The 14295-nt window shown below is 36.5% G+C and overlaps 4 protein-coding genes across 6 annotated transcripts in view; 2 read left to right on the top strand and 2 right to left on the bottom strand.

Moving 5' to 3' along the window:
• Positions 1–14093, bottom strand: part of LOC109606128 (sphingosine kinase 2) — a 104042-nt gene extending 89949 nt beyond the window's left edge. The window contains exons 1-2 of one of the 2 annotated variants that reach the window (XR_007547148.1): positions 13052–14093; positions 9857–11148 (exon numbers count right to left, since the gene is read on the bottom strand). Coding sequence is in view for 1 of the 2 variants with exons in the window: in XM_020022703.2 (XP_019878262.1) it covers positions 10102–11148; positions 13052–13774 (1770 nt within the window). In the remaining variant the exon portion in view is untranslated. Of the gene's footprint in view, positions 1–9789; positions 11149–13051 lie in introns of those variants that run through there. The other variant, XM_020022703.2, reaches the window with a different exon arrangement.
• On the top strand, positions 204–4529 carry LOC109607094 (vacuolar protein sorting-associated protein 8 homolog). The gene is made up of 8 exons (XM_020023621.2): positions 204–507; positions 563–754; positions 809–999; positions 1088–1406; positions 1462–2183; positions 2234–2900; positions 2952–4008; positions 4060–4529. Exons 1-8 carry the CDS (start codon positions 442–444, stop codon positions 4350–4352), a joined length of 3507 nt encoding a protein of 1168 aa, XP_019879180.2. The 5' UTR covers positions 204–441; the 3' UTR covers positions 4353–4529.
• On the bottom strand, positions 4636–7677 carry LOC109607128 (armadillo repeat-containing protein 8). 2 transcript variants are annotated; one of them, XM_020023661.2, is made up of 6 exons: positions 7508–7677; positions 6641–7456; positions 6102–6489; positions 5798–6044; positions 5310–5744; positions 4636–4912 (listed from the first exon to the last, which is right to left on the bottom strand). In XM_020023661.2, exons 1-6 carry the CDS (start codon positions 7541–7543, stop codon positions 4876–4878), a joined length of 1959 nt encoding a protein of 652 aa, XP_019879220.1. In that variant the 5' UTR covers positions 7544–7677; the 3' UTR covers positions 4636–4875. The 2 variants fall into 2 exon arrangements, with proteins under 2 accessions (XP_019879220.1, XP_019879212.1); XM_020023653.2 differs by having other exon boundaries at positions 5798–6489.
• LOC109607117 (ankyrin repeat domain-containing protein 54) lies at positions 7885–8935 on the top strand. Its single transcript, XM_020023641.2, has 2 exons — positions 7885–8561; positions 8742–8935. Exons 1-2 carry the CDS (start codon positions 8025–8027, stop codon positions 8922–8924), a joined length of 720 nt encoding a protein of 239 aa, XP_019879200.1. The 5' UTR covers positions 7885–8024; the 3' UTR covers positions 8925–8935.
• Positions 14094–14295: the final 202 nt, after the last annotated feature.

Here is a 14295-nt window from a genome sequence, read left to right as displayed (position 1 = left end):
GCTACAATATAATATACTACTGACTTTAATGCTATGCATAATTAGATCTTAACTAATATATATGCAAATTTTAGTATTTATATAATTCAATCTATTGCCAAACATTTCTTTTAAAAACAATAAATTCTATATAATGGCAACATTGCTTTCGTTAAACATGCGCACAATTGTCAAACGCATAATTGTGCAGAGGAGGTGTCAAAACCAAAACTGTCATTTATAGCAATAAATAAATAGTGAAGGGTTAAGGGGATAAATTTTAGTAAAAATAACTTTAATGTTATATAAAACAAATAGAATTTGATATTGGTTATCAAAATGTGCATTGGTCTTTATTTATTTGTGCCTTAAAACATAAAATCTGGTTAATAAACATTTAACCTCCCATCAAATTGCATTTTTCGAATGTCTGCCGGGTGGTAATTAAAAAAATTCATAGAAATGGGTTCGGAAAGCGACGATATGATTATCGAGGATGTTGATGAATCATTCCTAAACATTAAAGAGGTGTGTTTGAAGTTATTTAATAAAACAAATAAATCTAATGGTTATTTTATTAAAGATCAATGATGTTGAGTTTGATATACCTCCAGTGGCTCCTCCCTCATTGGAAAGTATTTTGTGGGATATGGAATCAGAGGAGGGCAGTGATAGTGCCTCCTTGCACTCATTCCAAAGTATGACAACCAAATTCCGGTCCATGTTATACCATTGCATCTTACAAGGTTTATCCTCACAAATTTCATCAGCTGGAGTAAATTAAATGGAATAATAAATTTAATTAGGGAGTGAATTTTAATTATTTTAGGAAAGGGCCAATGCAGGACTTCCCACAGTTATAACAAATAGTTTAAAATTTGTGGCTGTTGGTACTTCTCATGGTTTTATCTTAGCATTTGATTCTGAGCAGAAACTTTGTTGGTGTTCACATGATATTGCTGATCAAGGAGCAGTTTCAGCACTTGCTTTCAATCTTGAATCCACAAGACTTCTTGTGGGGTAAGGAAAAAATAACTTTAATTTTATCTGTTTTTTACACCTTCATATAATTAAGGACATTTTACACTGTATTTAAATAACTTTTTAGTTATGAAAGGGGCTATATTTCGATGATAGATGCGACGAGCGGTGATGTAATCCGAAAACTTCCAGATGCACATGCCCCTCAAACCGCCGTTCTACACCTTAGATTCACGTTCGTGAGCAACCTGGCGCTTTGCGGCGACTCCTCGGGTTGCGTATTCATACTGTCGTTTAACCGACGTCTAGGCGTGCGTAGTTGGGACTCGAAATGTTTGTTTTCGGGTGCGCGCGGCGAAGTGTGCGCCTTCGAACCTCTTGTGCAAGGATATGATACAAATTTTTTGAACAAGAACATCCTGGTGGCCATGGCTACAATGTCTAAGGTAACAACCGTTAATCCTCCAACATTCCATAATCAGTTACAAATACTATTTTTAGGTGATTGTAATTTCGGTACGTCCCAAACTGAAGGTACTATTCAGTCAGCAATTGCCCAGGATATCTACATCCCTCCCCTTAATATCGTGGCAACTAGTCTCAGTAGGCAAAACGTTTCAACCCGTGCTGGCGTGGGCTAGAGGAAGCGAATTGCACTACACTAGAGTTCTAACATACGGTCCCAACAACAACAAAATAAGACTGCTACCTTTAAGGAGCGTGCAACTCCCGTATACACTAAATGCATTGCACTGGCTCGGTACCAGACACCTCGCACTTCTAGACACAAGCGAGAACCTACGTCTAGTAGAGGTGCGCACTCAGCGTGAACTGGAGATGCTTGAGGTGGCGAGTGCAGGTTTAGTATATAGTTCCGCCCACTTTAAAGCTCTTGCGGTTGGCGGAGGGGTGAGCGAAGCCTTCGCCCTAGCGGGGGAAAGGGCGTGTTATAACAGTTTATCTAGTCGAGGCAATCAGTTGCTTATCTTAGGAACCAAGGCTGTCCACATGGTGAAGCTGCGAACGTGGCCGGAGAGGTTGTTTTATCTTAGCGAACAGGGACGATGGGCGGAGGCTTTAAACTTGGCTGCCGAGGAGGGGACGAACAAAGAAAAGTTTACGTTGTCGCTCCTTAATAATTATTTGGAAAGTTTGAATCAGAACACGGTCGATCTGCACAGTTTGACTGCCGCCATCAATTGTTGTGTCAGATTAGAAAAAATGTGAGTGTTGTAACACGTTTTTTATCATAATTTCAAATTCTAATTTTTAGCGATATACTCTGCAATGAGTTACTGGATGCAGTTTCAACAGACAAAAACAATGAAGACTGGTACTACACATTACTGACTGATCACATTTGCAGCAGACTGTTGACCATATTAACACCAGCAGTTGCCCAGACCTTAGTTAGCCACTTGGAAAAAAAAGACCCTCAAACATTAGAAAACATTCTCCTCAATTTGGATATCAGTTGTCTAGATCTTCATCAAGTACTAAATCTTTGTAAAAAACATAAACTTTACAATGCCTGGATTCATATCACCACGAAAACTTTAGGCGACTACACCGGACCACTGACTGAATTTTTAGGCGAACTGAGCCCGGATAATCATCGACTCGGCAACACCATTTTAGTCTACGTTTCTTCATGTTTAGCAGGTTTGGGTTATCCCAATGGGAACATACCGGAAGTTGCTATACCAAGAGTCAAGCACGACGTTCTGAGATGTTTGGAGACTGCCCATTCATTTAACGCCAAGCCGGACGAACCGACGTATCCGTATTTAAGAGCTCTGTTAAAATATAATACCAGAGAGTGTTTGAATGTTGTTGGTTTAGCATTTACAGAAGCCGAGTTTTCGGGGGAAATGGGACATTTGCAAAGGCAAAGATTGGTGCAGATACTTTTGAAAATTGTCATACCACCTGAATTTACTGTAAGCAATACTGTTTGTGATATTATGTCAGATTAAAATGTAATTTTACAGGACGGTCAAGTTATAAATTTGGCTTGTTTTATTACTCGCCTGGTAGTATCAAATAATCTACAAATTGATGATGGAATGATGAGCAATTTGATGCATTTGTTAACAGAAACCACAGGTAATTCTCTATCGTTACGCGATCATTCTGAAAAGGAACAATCATGGCTTGAACTACTAAACGGCAATAAATTGACCCATTTGAATTTAGAACAACTTCTTAAAATGGCACTAGAGTCAAAATGTTATAGAGTGGCGGAAAATTTGTATGAACGACTAGGAGATTATAGCAATATTTTAGACTGTTATTTAAAAGACGAAGTGCGTAAATCAGAAATATTTAACTACATCCTAACTCACATAAATACAAGTGAACGCTTAATCCAAGAACAATTTATGGTAAACTTCGCCAAATTAATCGATGTTAACTACAAAAAGACCAGCGAAATAGTGATAGAAAACTATTCGGAATATTTAGAGCAGTTCAATGAAATCTTACAATCCACTCCCGATTTACAATACAATTTTATACACGAAATAGTCTGCAGTGACCTAAAACTACCCTCCCACATCGCCGAGCAATACTTGATCCAACTGTGCGAAAAAGATGAACCTTCAGTTGTAAAATACGTACAGAACAGTACATGCAGGCCGGAACAAGCTCTTCAAATCACTCGGCAATACCAAGTCCACGCGGCAACCGCACTACTTTTGGAACAAGCGGGAGAATGGATGGAATCATTGGAAATCCTCCTCGAACACGATCTGACCGACGATGCAGTCGGCCTTTGCATTAGAGGAGCGGAACACTTGGACAACCAAGATTCTCAAAAACTGTGGCTGAAACTGCTGCAGGAAAAGGGCCAATCCCAGACCACATCTTTGAGGCAACTACTGCACGCTGCGGCTCCCCATGTGCCGCCAGCGCAACTTCTCGAACTCGTTTCCAATGCCAATTTTGGAGATGTCAAGGTTTTGCTGAGGGGGATGCTAAGCGATTACACCCACGATGTAAATATGTTGTCCACGACCCTGAAATTGTTGGGGAAGGACTTGCACCATGGTCAGTAATTTAATAAATATTTAGAGGGTTAATAATTTTAAATTTTTACAGGTTTAGCAAAGGCGTTGTCATTAGGTGGTCGGGGAATTTCCGTGATCTCTTTAATATGTAATCTGTGTCAGAAATCAGTTTCAGTTCAAAAGGAACTGGAGACTGATAGAAACGTTGTAGTTTGGGGTTGTGGTCATTGTTTCCATTCCAGTTGTATAAATGCATCTGAGTCAAATGGTTTATGTCCTCAATGTCGAATGAAAGGAACATTGTTGAGAGCAGTGAAAACCAAAGATATTACCTTTAGTCAAGTGAAACCACATACCAGACCTAATTTAGAAGGTCATTTTTAAAGTAATTGTCTTTATTAGGAAATACCGTATTTATTGTACACTGAATAAGTCAATAGGAAGTAGGTTTGTATAAATATTTTATGTATAAATTTGTGATATTTACATATATTTTTATCATTTGCATAAGAATACCTATACATATATGTACATTTAGGCAAATATATTTATTTATTGTTATCTATAAGAATATCATTAAATAATAATTCACAATTTTCCCAATTTTTAAATGTATATAAAAAATTAAATACGGATTTTCGGTTGGATTTATATATAAAAATACAACTTTTAACTGAAATAAATTTAATTTTTGGTTTTTTATAACATATATTTAATGTGCATTCAAAAGTATAACACAAAATAAAGTAAAACAATGTATAAGGTACATTTCAAATTTCGTATAATTTTCATTCTACTATAATCATTTAAAAAGGTAGAACCATATTATTACGCTTCTTCAGTCTAAACATCACATTTAATCAGACAAGGGTGTGTCAATGGAGTAATCTCTTCCTTTTATATAACTTTAAACATCCGGGAAATGCTCAAGGGTTGTTTTGATTCTGAAACAGACAGAATTAGTATATTAATTTGACACATATAATATAAAACTCACTCAAACCTAAATGTTTAGTATCAAGCGAAAATTTAAAAGTATTTTGTTGACTAAGAATATACAGAAAAAATGGTAACCCATTTCTAAAGAAAAACACTGTTATTTGATTACAATTTATTAGTTATTTTAAGCCAAAAATATTTAAAACAAGACATCATACTATATTCAGCGTAGCATTTGTCTAGAAAATAAAAGGGACGTATAGTTTAATACTAAAAACAACACTATATACATAATATAACGACATTTCCTAGAAAGCTCATATTTGTAAAGAGTATTAATTTCAATTAATGTAATCAATAACACACATGCATTAAACAGTTTCCAAATCATTAATGGCCCACCTGTTTGCCAACACAGCATCTGCAGAGCCCAAGATTTGCTGCAGTATATTCTTCACACCCATGTCTCTAAGCCGGTTCTGCCTCTCTTCCGCTCCGATTTCGCCGCTCTGCGTCAAATTATTGATGCAGAAGACTGCAGCCTCCTGTAGACATGGTGCCGGATGTGTCATGTAATCGATCAACTTCTTAAGTACATCCTCGTTCGACATGATGTGATCCTTTGCCTTTTCGCCGTCGGCTATGTTTGCGAGGATGCACAGCGCTTGTTCCTTAATCTCGGGCGAGTGCGGACCTTCCAGTACCAAAACCACCACTTGCATAACGTGGGGACCGTGTTCTGCCATCATCGCGTCCGCATGTGTTCTCGGAGAAACCAAATTACGTAGTAATCCCAACGTTTTCATGAGAACACGCGTGTCCGAATCCGCCAACAATCTATCAAAGTATAATTGAATGCATTAAAGAATACATGAAAAGTTGAAGTTTACCTGAAAATTTGGTCGGTGCCGAGAGTGGTGAGTATTTGATTTTTGACACGTTGTTCGGCCTGGAAAGCGAGGTTCATGAGCGCCCACACGCCATTGAGGCGAAGAGCGGGATCAGATCTAGACGTAAGAGTAGCTAATAGTTGTACGACTCCTTGCTGCAACATGGGTTCTTTGGCTGGCGAAAATTCCAACAATAAATTGCAAAGAGCTGAAGAAGCGGCAGTTAATAATTCAACTGAAGGTGATCCTAAACAAAAACGAATAATGTAAAAGCCATTTATAAATAATTTAACTAATTTATTACCAGCAACAAGTGTCATAAGTGGCTTCCAAATAGAGTGGTCTTGAAAAGTGGTGCGGAGTTGGTGGACGGATCTGCTGAGAGAGTGTAGACACCGGACGGCCGCCAATCTAATATCTTTATTCTCGTCCACCAACCCCTGCACGACACAGTCCATCAGACATTTAGTGTCGATTATCCTTTTCCTAATATCCTCGTCGTTCGCACCTAGTGATGCGAACACTCTAAATGACGCTTGTCTAGCCGCAGGACTAGAACATTTGAGAAGGTCAACTAATGCACTAACCAACTGGTTACTGATGGCTGCTATCTGTTGGAAATTGCTGTCCACTTCAATTAAATAGGCCAAAGTTTCAGCAGATGCTGCTCTATGTATCTCTGAGTGCTCCACCTGAGCAAACACAAAAAATATATTAGTCAGCACATCCTGTATTATTTAGCTTCAGTCACATCATGTGAATAAAATAATAATTTAATAAAATAGTTTTTTATTGAAAGTTTTTACCGAGATATTCATATTTGTTTATTGAAACAGTACATACCTGACAAAGTCTAACAAGACAAGGTAGTGTGCGATGTGTAATAATAGGATCATTCTGTGAAATTGCAAAAGCCCTGTACAAATTAGTTAAGCATCTGGCAGCTTCCAGCTGCATTTCAATCGGTCTATCTCTGGAAATCAAATTGGCCAAATAGTTGGGTATCTTCATATCTTGGCAAATAGTGTTGGCAATTTCAGCTGCCACAGATTGATTGTTCCAGGACATGGATGCCAAACAGGTGATTACCGGGATCCGTACTAAACTGTTTTCAATAGTTAAAAGTGTGGATAAAACTCTAGGGGCGCCCACTTGGCAGAGAGCATTTTGTTCAGCTGGTGATTTGCATGCACTACTCAAAATACTGGCCACACATGCCTGCCTTTGTAAGCTGTCCTTGGGACCAACAAAACTCAACAGTTTCTGCAGGTTTCCGACGCTGTATTTAGCGACGTTCACTTTTTGATGTGAGAGAGTGCGCAAACAGCATAAGCATGCATCAATGAGTCTAGGCTCATCTTCCTCCAATAAATCTAACAGAATTTGTATTATTCCAGAATTGATTAATAGTTCAATATGATCATCTGTGCCTTTTGCCAGTGATCCAATTGTCACGGCTGCCTCGACTCGCACATCCATTTTCATGTTTTTGTCTTTCAGAAGGTAAATCAATCGTGGCACAATACCCTGTGCAATAACGCTTTCTTTTTGCCGATTCGAGCCAATTACAGAGTTCTTGATGCATATTATGGAAGCCAAACATTTATTGGAGTCTTGGGAGTACAAATCGTCGATGTACGAACGTGTACTTTCTACGTTCTATAAACAAATAGGCTGGTTAATAGGAAGTTATAGGTTAGTCCGACTTACCATAAAAGCAGTAAACGGGTGCATTTCAAATAGCATTATACATAACAGACACAAAAATATATGAATACATTTACACCTAGGCTATGAATATATACATTTACAACTACTACTTTACAATAAATTACAAATTGCCATAAAGCAATTTGGTTTGAAGTTTGTGACAATGCAGGTTAGGTTTGTGACAGATTCATTTTTTGCGCAACTGGCATCGACAGTGTGGCCAATATTCTTGAAACGACGCCAACGGCGTTGCCAAGTCTATTTTCATCGATTATTTAAATAACGACATTAATTTTCCACGACAAAACATACACAATACCTTCACATCTTCATGGATTCTAAAAATTGTTTACTGAGTGAAGTTATTTTATTAAGGGTCCAAAGTACAAATGTTGCAGGAAGGCGGACGGCAACACCGTAAGACCTCCTGCACAAATGTTTATTTTGTTTTGAGAAAACCAAAATAACCTGTTTGGGCCGATGTTGACGTTCGGCCGTACGGTCCAGAATTAGCGAAATGTCCCACAGCGACAGCGAACTGCGAGACGAGGATCGTTTCCGGATGCGGTTGCGGTTCAAGTGCAAGGCCAAGAATAAAATCAACACCCCTGATGATTTCAGACAACTAAAACGTAAATTGCAGCCGCTGTTCCAGGAGATCCGTCTAGTGCAGGCGGCCAGCTGTCATAACACCGAACAGGTGAAGCGGTTGTTGGAGATTGGTGTGAGCCCCAACAGCACTGATGCTGAAGGTAGAAGTGCCTTGCATGTAGCAGTCAGCAAGGGTTATGCCGACATTGTTAAGCTATTGCTTACTCACGGGGCAGATCCGAACAAAAGAGATGTAATTCAGAATACTCCATTGCATTTAGCTGTATGCTTGCATAATTTGTCGATTATTACCATGCTGATTGATGCCAAGGCAGATATAAGATCCATCAATTCCCATGGGAGGAATCCTTTGGAGTTGGCCTCAAGCAAACTCGCCATTTTGAGGAGGGGGTGGAGGGATGGTGCCATTGAAATGCACAATTTAAGATCTGAGATCAGTCAAGTAAGTTTTTAATCATCAAAAATATTTTGTATGTGATATGTGAAGAGCTTTGTTGTGATTACATATGTGTAATAAAAGTTGTATGGAAAACTGAATATTTAATCTGGCCTTGGAACAAATTTATTGGCTTTATCAATATTTTGGTACACTGGTTTATTTATAGACTAATGTTAATTTTAGGTGGTTGATTTGTTGTTGTCACTTTTCTCCAGAGGACTGGAACAACAAATGGAAAAATTAAGTACAAATGATGTAGATCACCTGCAATCAATGAAACTGTCATTGGATTCCAAAAAACCAGAAGAAATGGATGATGAAATGTCCAAACTCTTAGGTGATATTGAAAAGTTTAGAATTACATAATTTATTTTCAATTCATTGTGTTTTACTTCTGAGTGTCCAACAATACAACCTGTTATCAAGCTATAATATATGTTGGTAAAGGCAAACTGTGCATATTTTTCATGACAGCATATCAATAATTTTAAATAATACATAATAGTCAAAACAAAACTTTAAACATCCTATGGTGGAATCAAAATCCATTTTTGGTTTAACTGATTTAAAATACAAACAAGTCAAGATGGGTCAATAATAACGCGACCTTCAAATAATATAATTATTACTGTATTGTAAATAAAAGTGAGAAAGATAAAAAACGATTATTGATAATGCAAATTATACACACAATCATGGGTAACGTGGGAGCGCATATTTTATAACTTCAATAAAAAAATTCACATGTTTTCCTGTTTTAAAAGTCATGTTGATTTTACCATGAAATTTTAAAAAAATATTTGCAATTTTACTAAAACAAATCAAAGATAAGGTTGCTGAAAACCGGATACATTTCTCAATGAGTTGGCCTTCAAAAAAATTTTTATGCTCATGTTTACATCAAGATTCACTTGTTATTCATAAATTTTATAAATACAAATTGTACAGCATAAATATAAATATCATTATTGTAATTATAACTTAATTAATTATTACTTTCGCATCTAGAAACATGCTAAGTAATTCCCATATTACAAGTGTGTTTTCATATTCACATCATCTATTTAAATCTTTAAGTACTATATAGATTTATCTTGATAAGACATTTAGTTCATGTATAATCTAATACTGACATATTATTTTGGGGGATTGTAAAATGTCTTATCATCCAAATATAATATTGATATGAATTATTGCTAAATTAAAAAAATCATAAGAAATAATACCAAAATTAGGTAATAGTTTGCTAGTTTTATTAATATAAAAAATAAATTATATAACAATTGTAAAAATATAACAAGTTTAAAAAGTCAATCATTAGTGTACTGTAAACCGACAACGGAATAAATCTGAATAAAAACAAACATTGTATAATTGAACACATAAATGCTATTAATTTGACACAATACCAATGAACGACCTATTGAAAAATGTTAACTAGTTAAATGCTATCAAGCCTGATCAATAAAGGCTCTAACGTAGATAAAATCACAACCTTTGATTTACTTTTTAAATTGCTAAAGGTGTCTAAGGAATGTTCTAATCAGGGAACCATCACTCTCCCCAGTTCCGGAAATATTTCTGCTTGTATGGGCCCGTATTCCACATGTTCTCCGTCCACTGTAATATATCCCATCTCGTTCATGTCCGGTTCTATTCTAAAGGCGTGCACTGGAATGAGTTCTACGGGTCCGCCGGTCGTTTTCGTAGAGGCGTGCGCCCCTGTACTCAGGCCTAACAGAAAATGCAATACTTGGGACCTTGTGGCGCCACCGTGCACAATCAGCAACCAGATTCTCCCATCGTTGAGCGTAGCTTCGGGTGCGAACAAGCAATCCTCCCCTAAATGACTTTGGTACGACGCGTGGATCATTATAAACCTGCCGTCGATACACTTCCACGTGTCCGGAAGGGGTGCAGTTAGGCACGGTAATTGAGACGCCGGTCCGTAGACGCGGGGTTTCTCCCCGTTGTTGCGGACGTCCCCACTGTCGGCCGTCGATTGGTACGAGCTGCCGGTGGCCGAAAAATAGGCAGACCGTTTGGAGTTCGCGCTGTACCAGGAATCGACGCGCGGCCTTCCCGTCTCCGTTTCCAGGTGCACCTCCTGCGGCAAATCCAGATTGCTCGACACGCTGGCGCTGTTCGAGTCGTTAACTTTCGGCTCCACCAACGGTGCATCCGCCGGCAAGTACCACAGTTTCCCGTTGTAGGTTCTGAGGCCGATTAACCGGGCCAACGACCAGATCGTAAACCGCTGCCCGCCCAGCACCCTGAGTCGTTCGCTCTCGATGTCAATGTCGGACAATAAACCCCAGCCGACGCTGAGGAATGAGAACATGATCTGGGACGTGGTCTCCACCCGGACCAGGTCCATGGTGGTGTGGTGGTTCCTGACGGCTGCGAGGGCAGAGGGCAACGTCGGCGACGACATGTACGGCTCATCACAGTGATGGGCGATGCTGCGTGCCAATCCGTTCCCGGATCCACCCGGAACGACACCGATTGGTATTGTGCGGATCACTTCCGACCAGTCGCTACGTTCGAAGAGGCCGTTGATGACCTCGAACACGATTCCATCGCCGCCGACCTGAAAATGTCACGTTATTATGTGTGTTGCTGTTTTGGGGGATGATTTTTTTACTTAGATTAATTAGTTGCATTATGTAATTATGCATGTACTTTCTCTTGTGACTGTTACAAATTTCGAAACAGGATATTACGTACTAAGTAGGAAAATCATTTTCTAAACGCTATTGTTAATGTAACATTTATTCCAGGACGTACTGCTTAAATTTGTTTCTGATAAGACTTTGTCTACAATTCTTTTGTACTAAATGGATTTATATGACAAATTCACTTCTGATAAAAAAGTATGGTTTAGTCACTATGACACGAATTTATTTGAATGTGAATACCTCATATATTAAACACCATTTGACAAAACAGTATAATCAAACTTTTTATTTATGTATAAAAAATAATTTGGAAATGAGAAATACTTATTAATTTTGTTTTCATTAATGAATATCAAGTTATTAAAAGTTTAACCAAACAAGGATGTTGAACTTAATTCCTTACGGTGTTTATAACAATTTATCTTAACACACGGGTAAAAATACCTGTCTCGAGACGGGCCGGGTAATTTTTATCTTTTTGAATGTACTTACTTTAAAAGCGGGGTGAAATAATTTTAGTCTATTGGTGTACATATGGAATTGCTAGAATTATCTCTTATTTTTTGTTATCATTCAACAACTTAGTTTGGACTATTTTGCTACCCGTCTATAATGTGTTAATATTTGCCATACTCGTTTGTCGTATCTCATCGTTTGTACACTTTGCACTAAATCACATTACAATAATTATTATTTTAATATTCATAATTATTTTTAATTTCAAATGTGGTAAAGTAAATTGAATTTTTCCTATTAATAGACATGCAAATTTTTGTACATAAATAATAGTAAATAATAAATAAATATCTTTTCCAAAATATAGTTTTTTCACCTAATATTATTAAATTAAAGTGGACAACGCAAATTATAATAATAATAATAATATTTTTAATATATTGTAAGTAAATGAAATATTGAAGTTTGTCACTACATTTTTTTATAAATAATTACAATAACACGCTATTCTGAACTGGAAATCATCAAGGTCTGATAAAACAAAAAGCACACTGCAATCAACTCGAATCGACCTCGTTTTACCTGCTACTAGTCTTGTAATTTAAAATTTTATTGTATCATTTGATTAAAATATATTTATCCTGGAGTACAACAATATATTTTTTAAAATTATGGAAAACATTTAGTTAAAGAAACACATTGTTATTATAAACTAATGAATAGGAATTTACACGTGTATCAGAAGTATTAATGATTTTCTGACAAATGTCATTGAGATTAATGGAATGTTTAATAACATGGGTGGGAATTTAAATGAACTTTTTAATGAAAGAATAGATGGAACAAAATTTCTCTTATATAAACAATAATTAGGAGAATCATAAATGAATAAAAAGAAATATGAATTAAATAATCTGATAAAACAATTTAAGAGAAAAAATCGTGTTTATAACTTAACCAAGAACGTTTTATTCATTTAATGAATGTTATATAATATGTATAAACTTATGTAAATCTACAACCGCAAAAATTTTAAAAAACAAACAAAATGGGAAAATCCATTTAAAATTCTTTCTCTTTAAATTATAATTATATGAATAATTTTCTATTTTATTTTAAAATTGATTATATTATATCACTATTATTTATATTTATTTATAATTGTTGTCAAAATTATCAAATTTTAATAAGGATTTCAACTAACTTTACATGTAGAATTAACTTTTAGCTGCTTCTTTGTAGAAACAAAGGATTTTAGACCACTTATCAACCAATTTAATGAACAATTACAGTTCATAGTACAATGACTAACCACCTATTCCATATGAAAACAAATTAGAATCAATAATTAGAACTCACCACAACAATTCCAGTCCACAGGAAAATATTGCAGGTCCTGACGAAATTTCGTGCGAAGTTTGCCTGCCTGGTTATGTGGAGATCATATGGAATTTCAGCTTCTTGTAAAATAGGAACTATTTTCTGTTGGAATATATTTTTTCCCTTCCCAGCCCCACTTTTTGGATTGCACAGGATTAACAACTTCCTGGCCTCTTTATGTTTAGCATTCAAAGTAATATCTGTGATGCTTGAGGCTGTGATTTCATCACCTCTGGTCAATTTTTTTATTACAGTCCTCCATCGTTGTGCTTCTTTGTGATTCTCTTCATACTTGTCAAAGGATCTGAATCTTAAAGTAATAATTGTTCTCTCTCTCTTGCGATTTGAAGCCTTAGTTCCTTGGAAAATATAAGCATATATATACAGATACGCACTCACATCAGAATCATCCAAGTCTCCAGATGTGTCCTCTACCACTTGAAGGCTGCTGGACCTTGGCAGGCTTTTGCAAGCACAACTGTTTGATAGCTTTTTACTCCTCAAGCACCTACAACCTATGATATCTCTTATGGGAATCAGCTGCTCTTTCACGTTGTTATCTGTTTCTTTAATAAGACAAAGGCCTTCTTTGATCAACCTAACTCGGAACACACAGTTTTTCTTGGTGAGTACATAAAAGGTCTCCTCTAAAAAAATTCTACTTTGATTCTGTTCCTCTACTTTGATTTCCATGTTTATCATATTTCGTGTGCCCCGACTTGTTATATTTAATTCACATAATTAAAAATTAAAACGCTACGCTTACTGTGATTCATTCGCGAGCACAACTGAAACAAAAACGGTCGCGTACACTCATTTATAAACATGCTGGGGCAAGTGGGAGATATAATTTGACGTTGCGCACTATAGTTTTTTTAGGCTAGGTCCTGATATCGCAACGGACTTATGCGAAGCGCTGGAACCATTCCTGCGAATTACTGCAGTTGCAGTGTTGCCATCTTTAAAAGTTTCCGACGATTTTCATAAATGTACTTATGTTAATTATTCATTAAATTTATCATTTATAAATGCCTCTTTATGTGTCTTGTGATGGACAAATATAAATAAATTAGTAAATAAGAAAACTTATTTAACAAAACAATATATATATATATATATATATATAACAGCTTTCATGATTCGACAACTACTTTGGGACTTTTGTGGCGTAACGTTGGTGTTCTGTGGTTCCTGTGTTTATTTTCTTTTGAGAACTATGTCAA

The sequence above is a fragment of the Aethina tumida genome, chromosome 2, assembly GCF_024364675.1.
Source record: "Aethina tumida isolate Nest 87 chromosome 2, icAetTumi1.1, whole genome shotgun sequence".
NCBI lineage: Eukaryota > Metazoa > Arthropoda > Insecta > Coleoptera > Nitidulidae > Aethina > Aethina tumida.
This window is presented reverse-complemented; position numbering and strand designations above follow the sequence as displayed.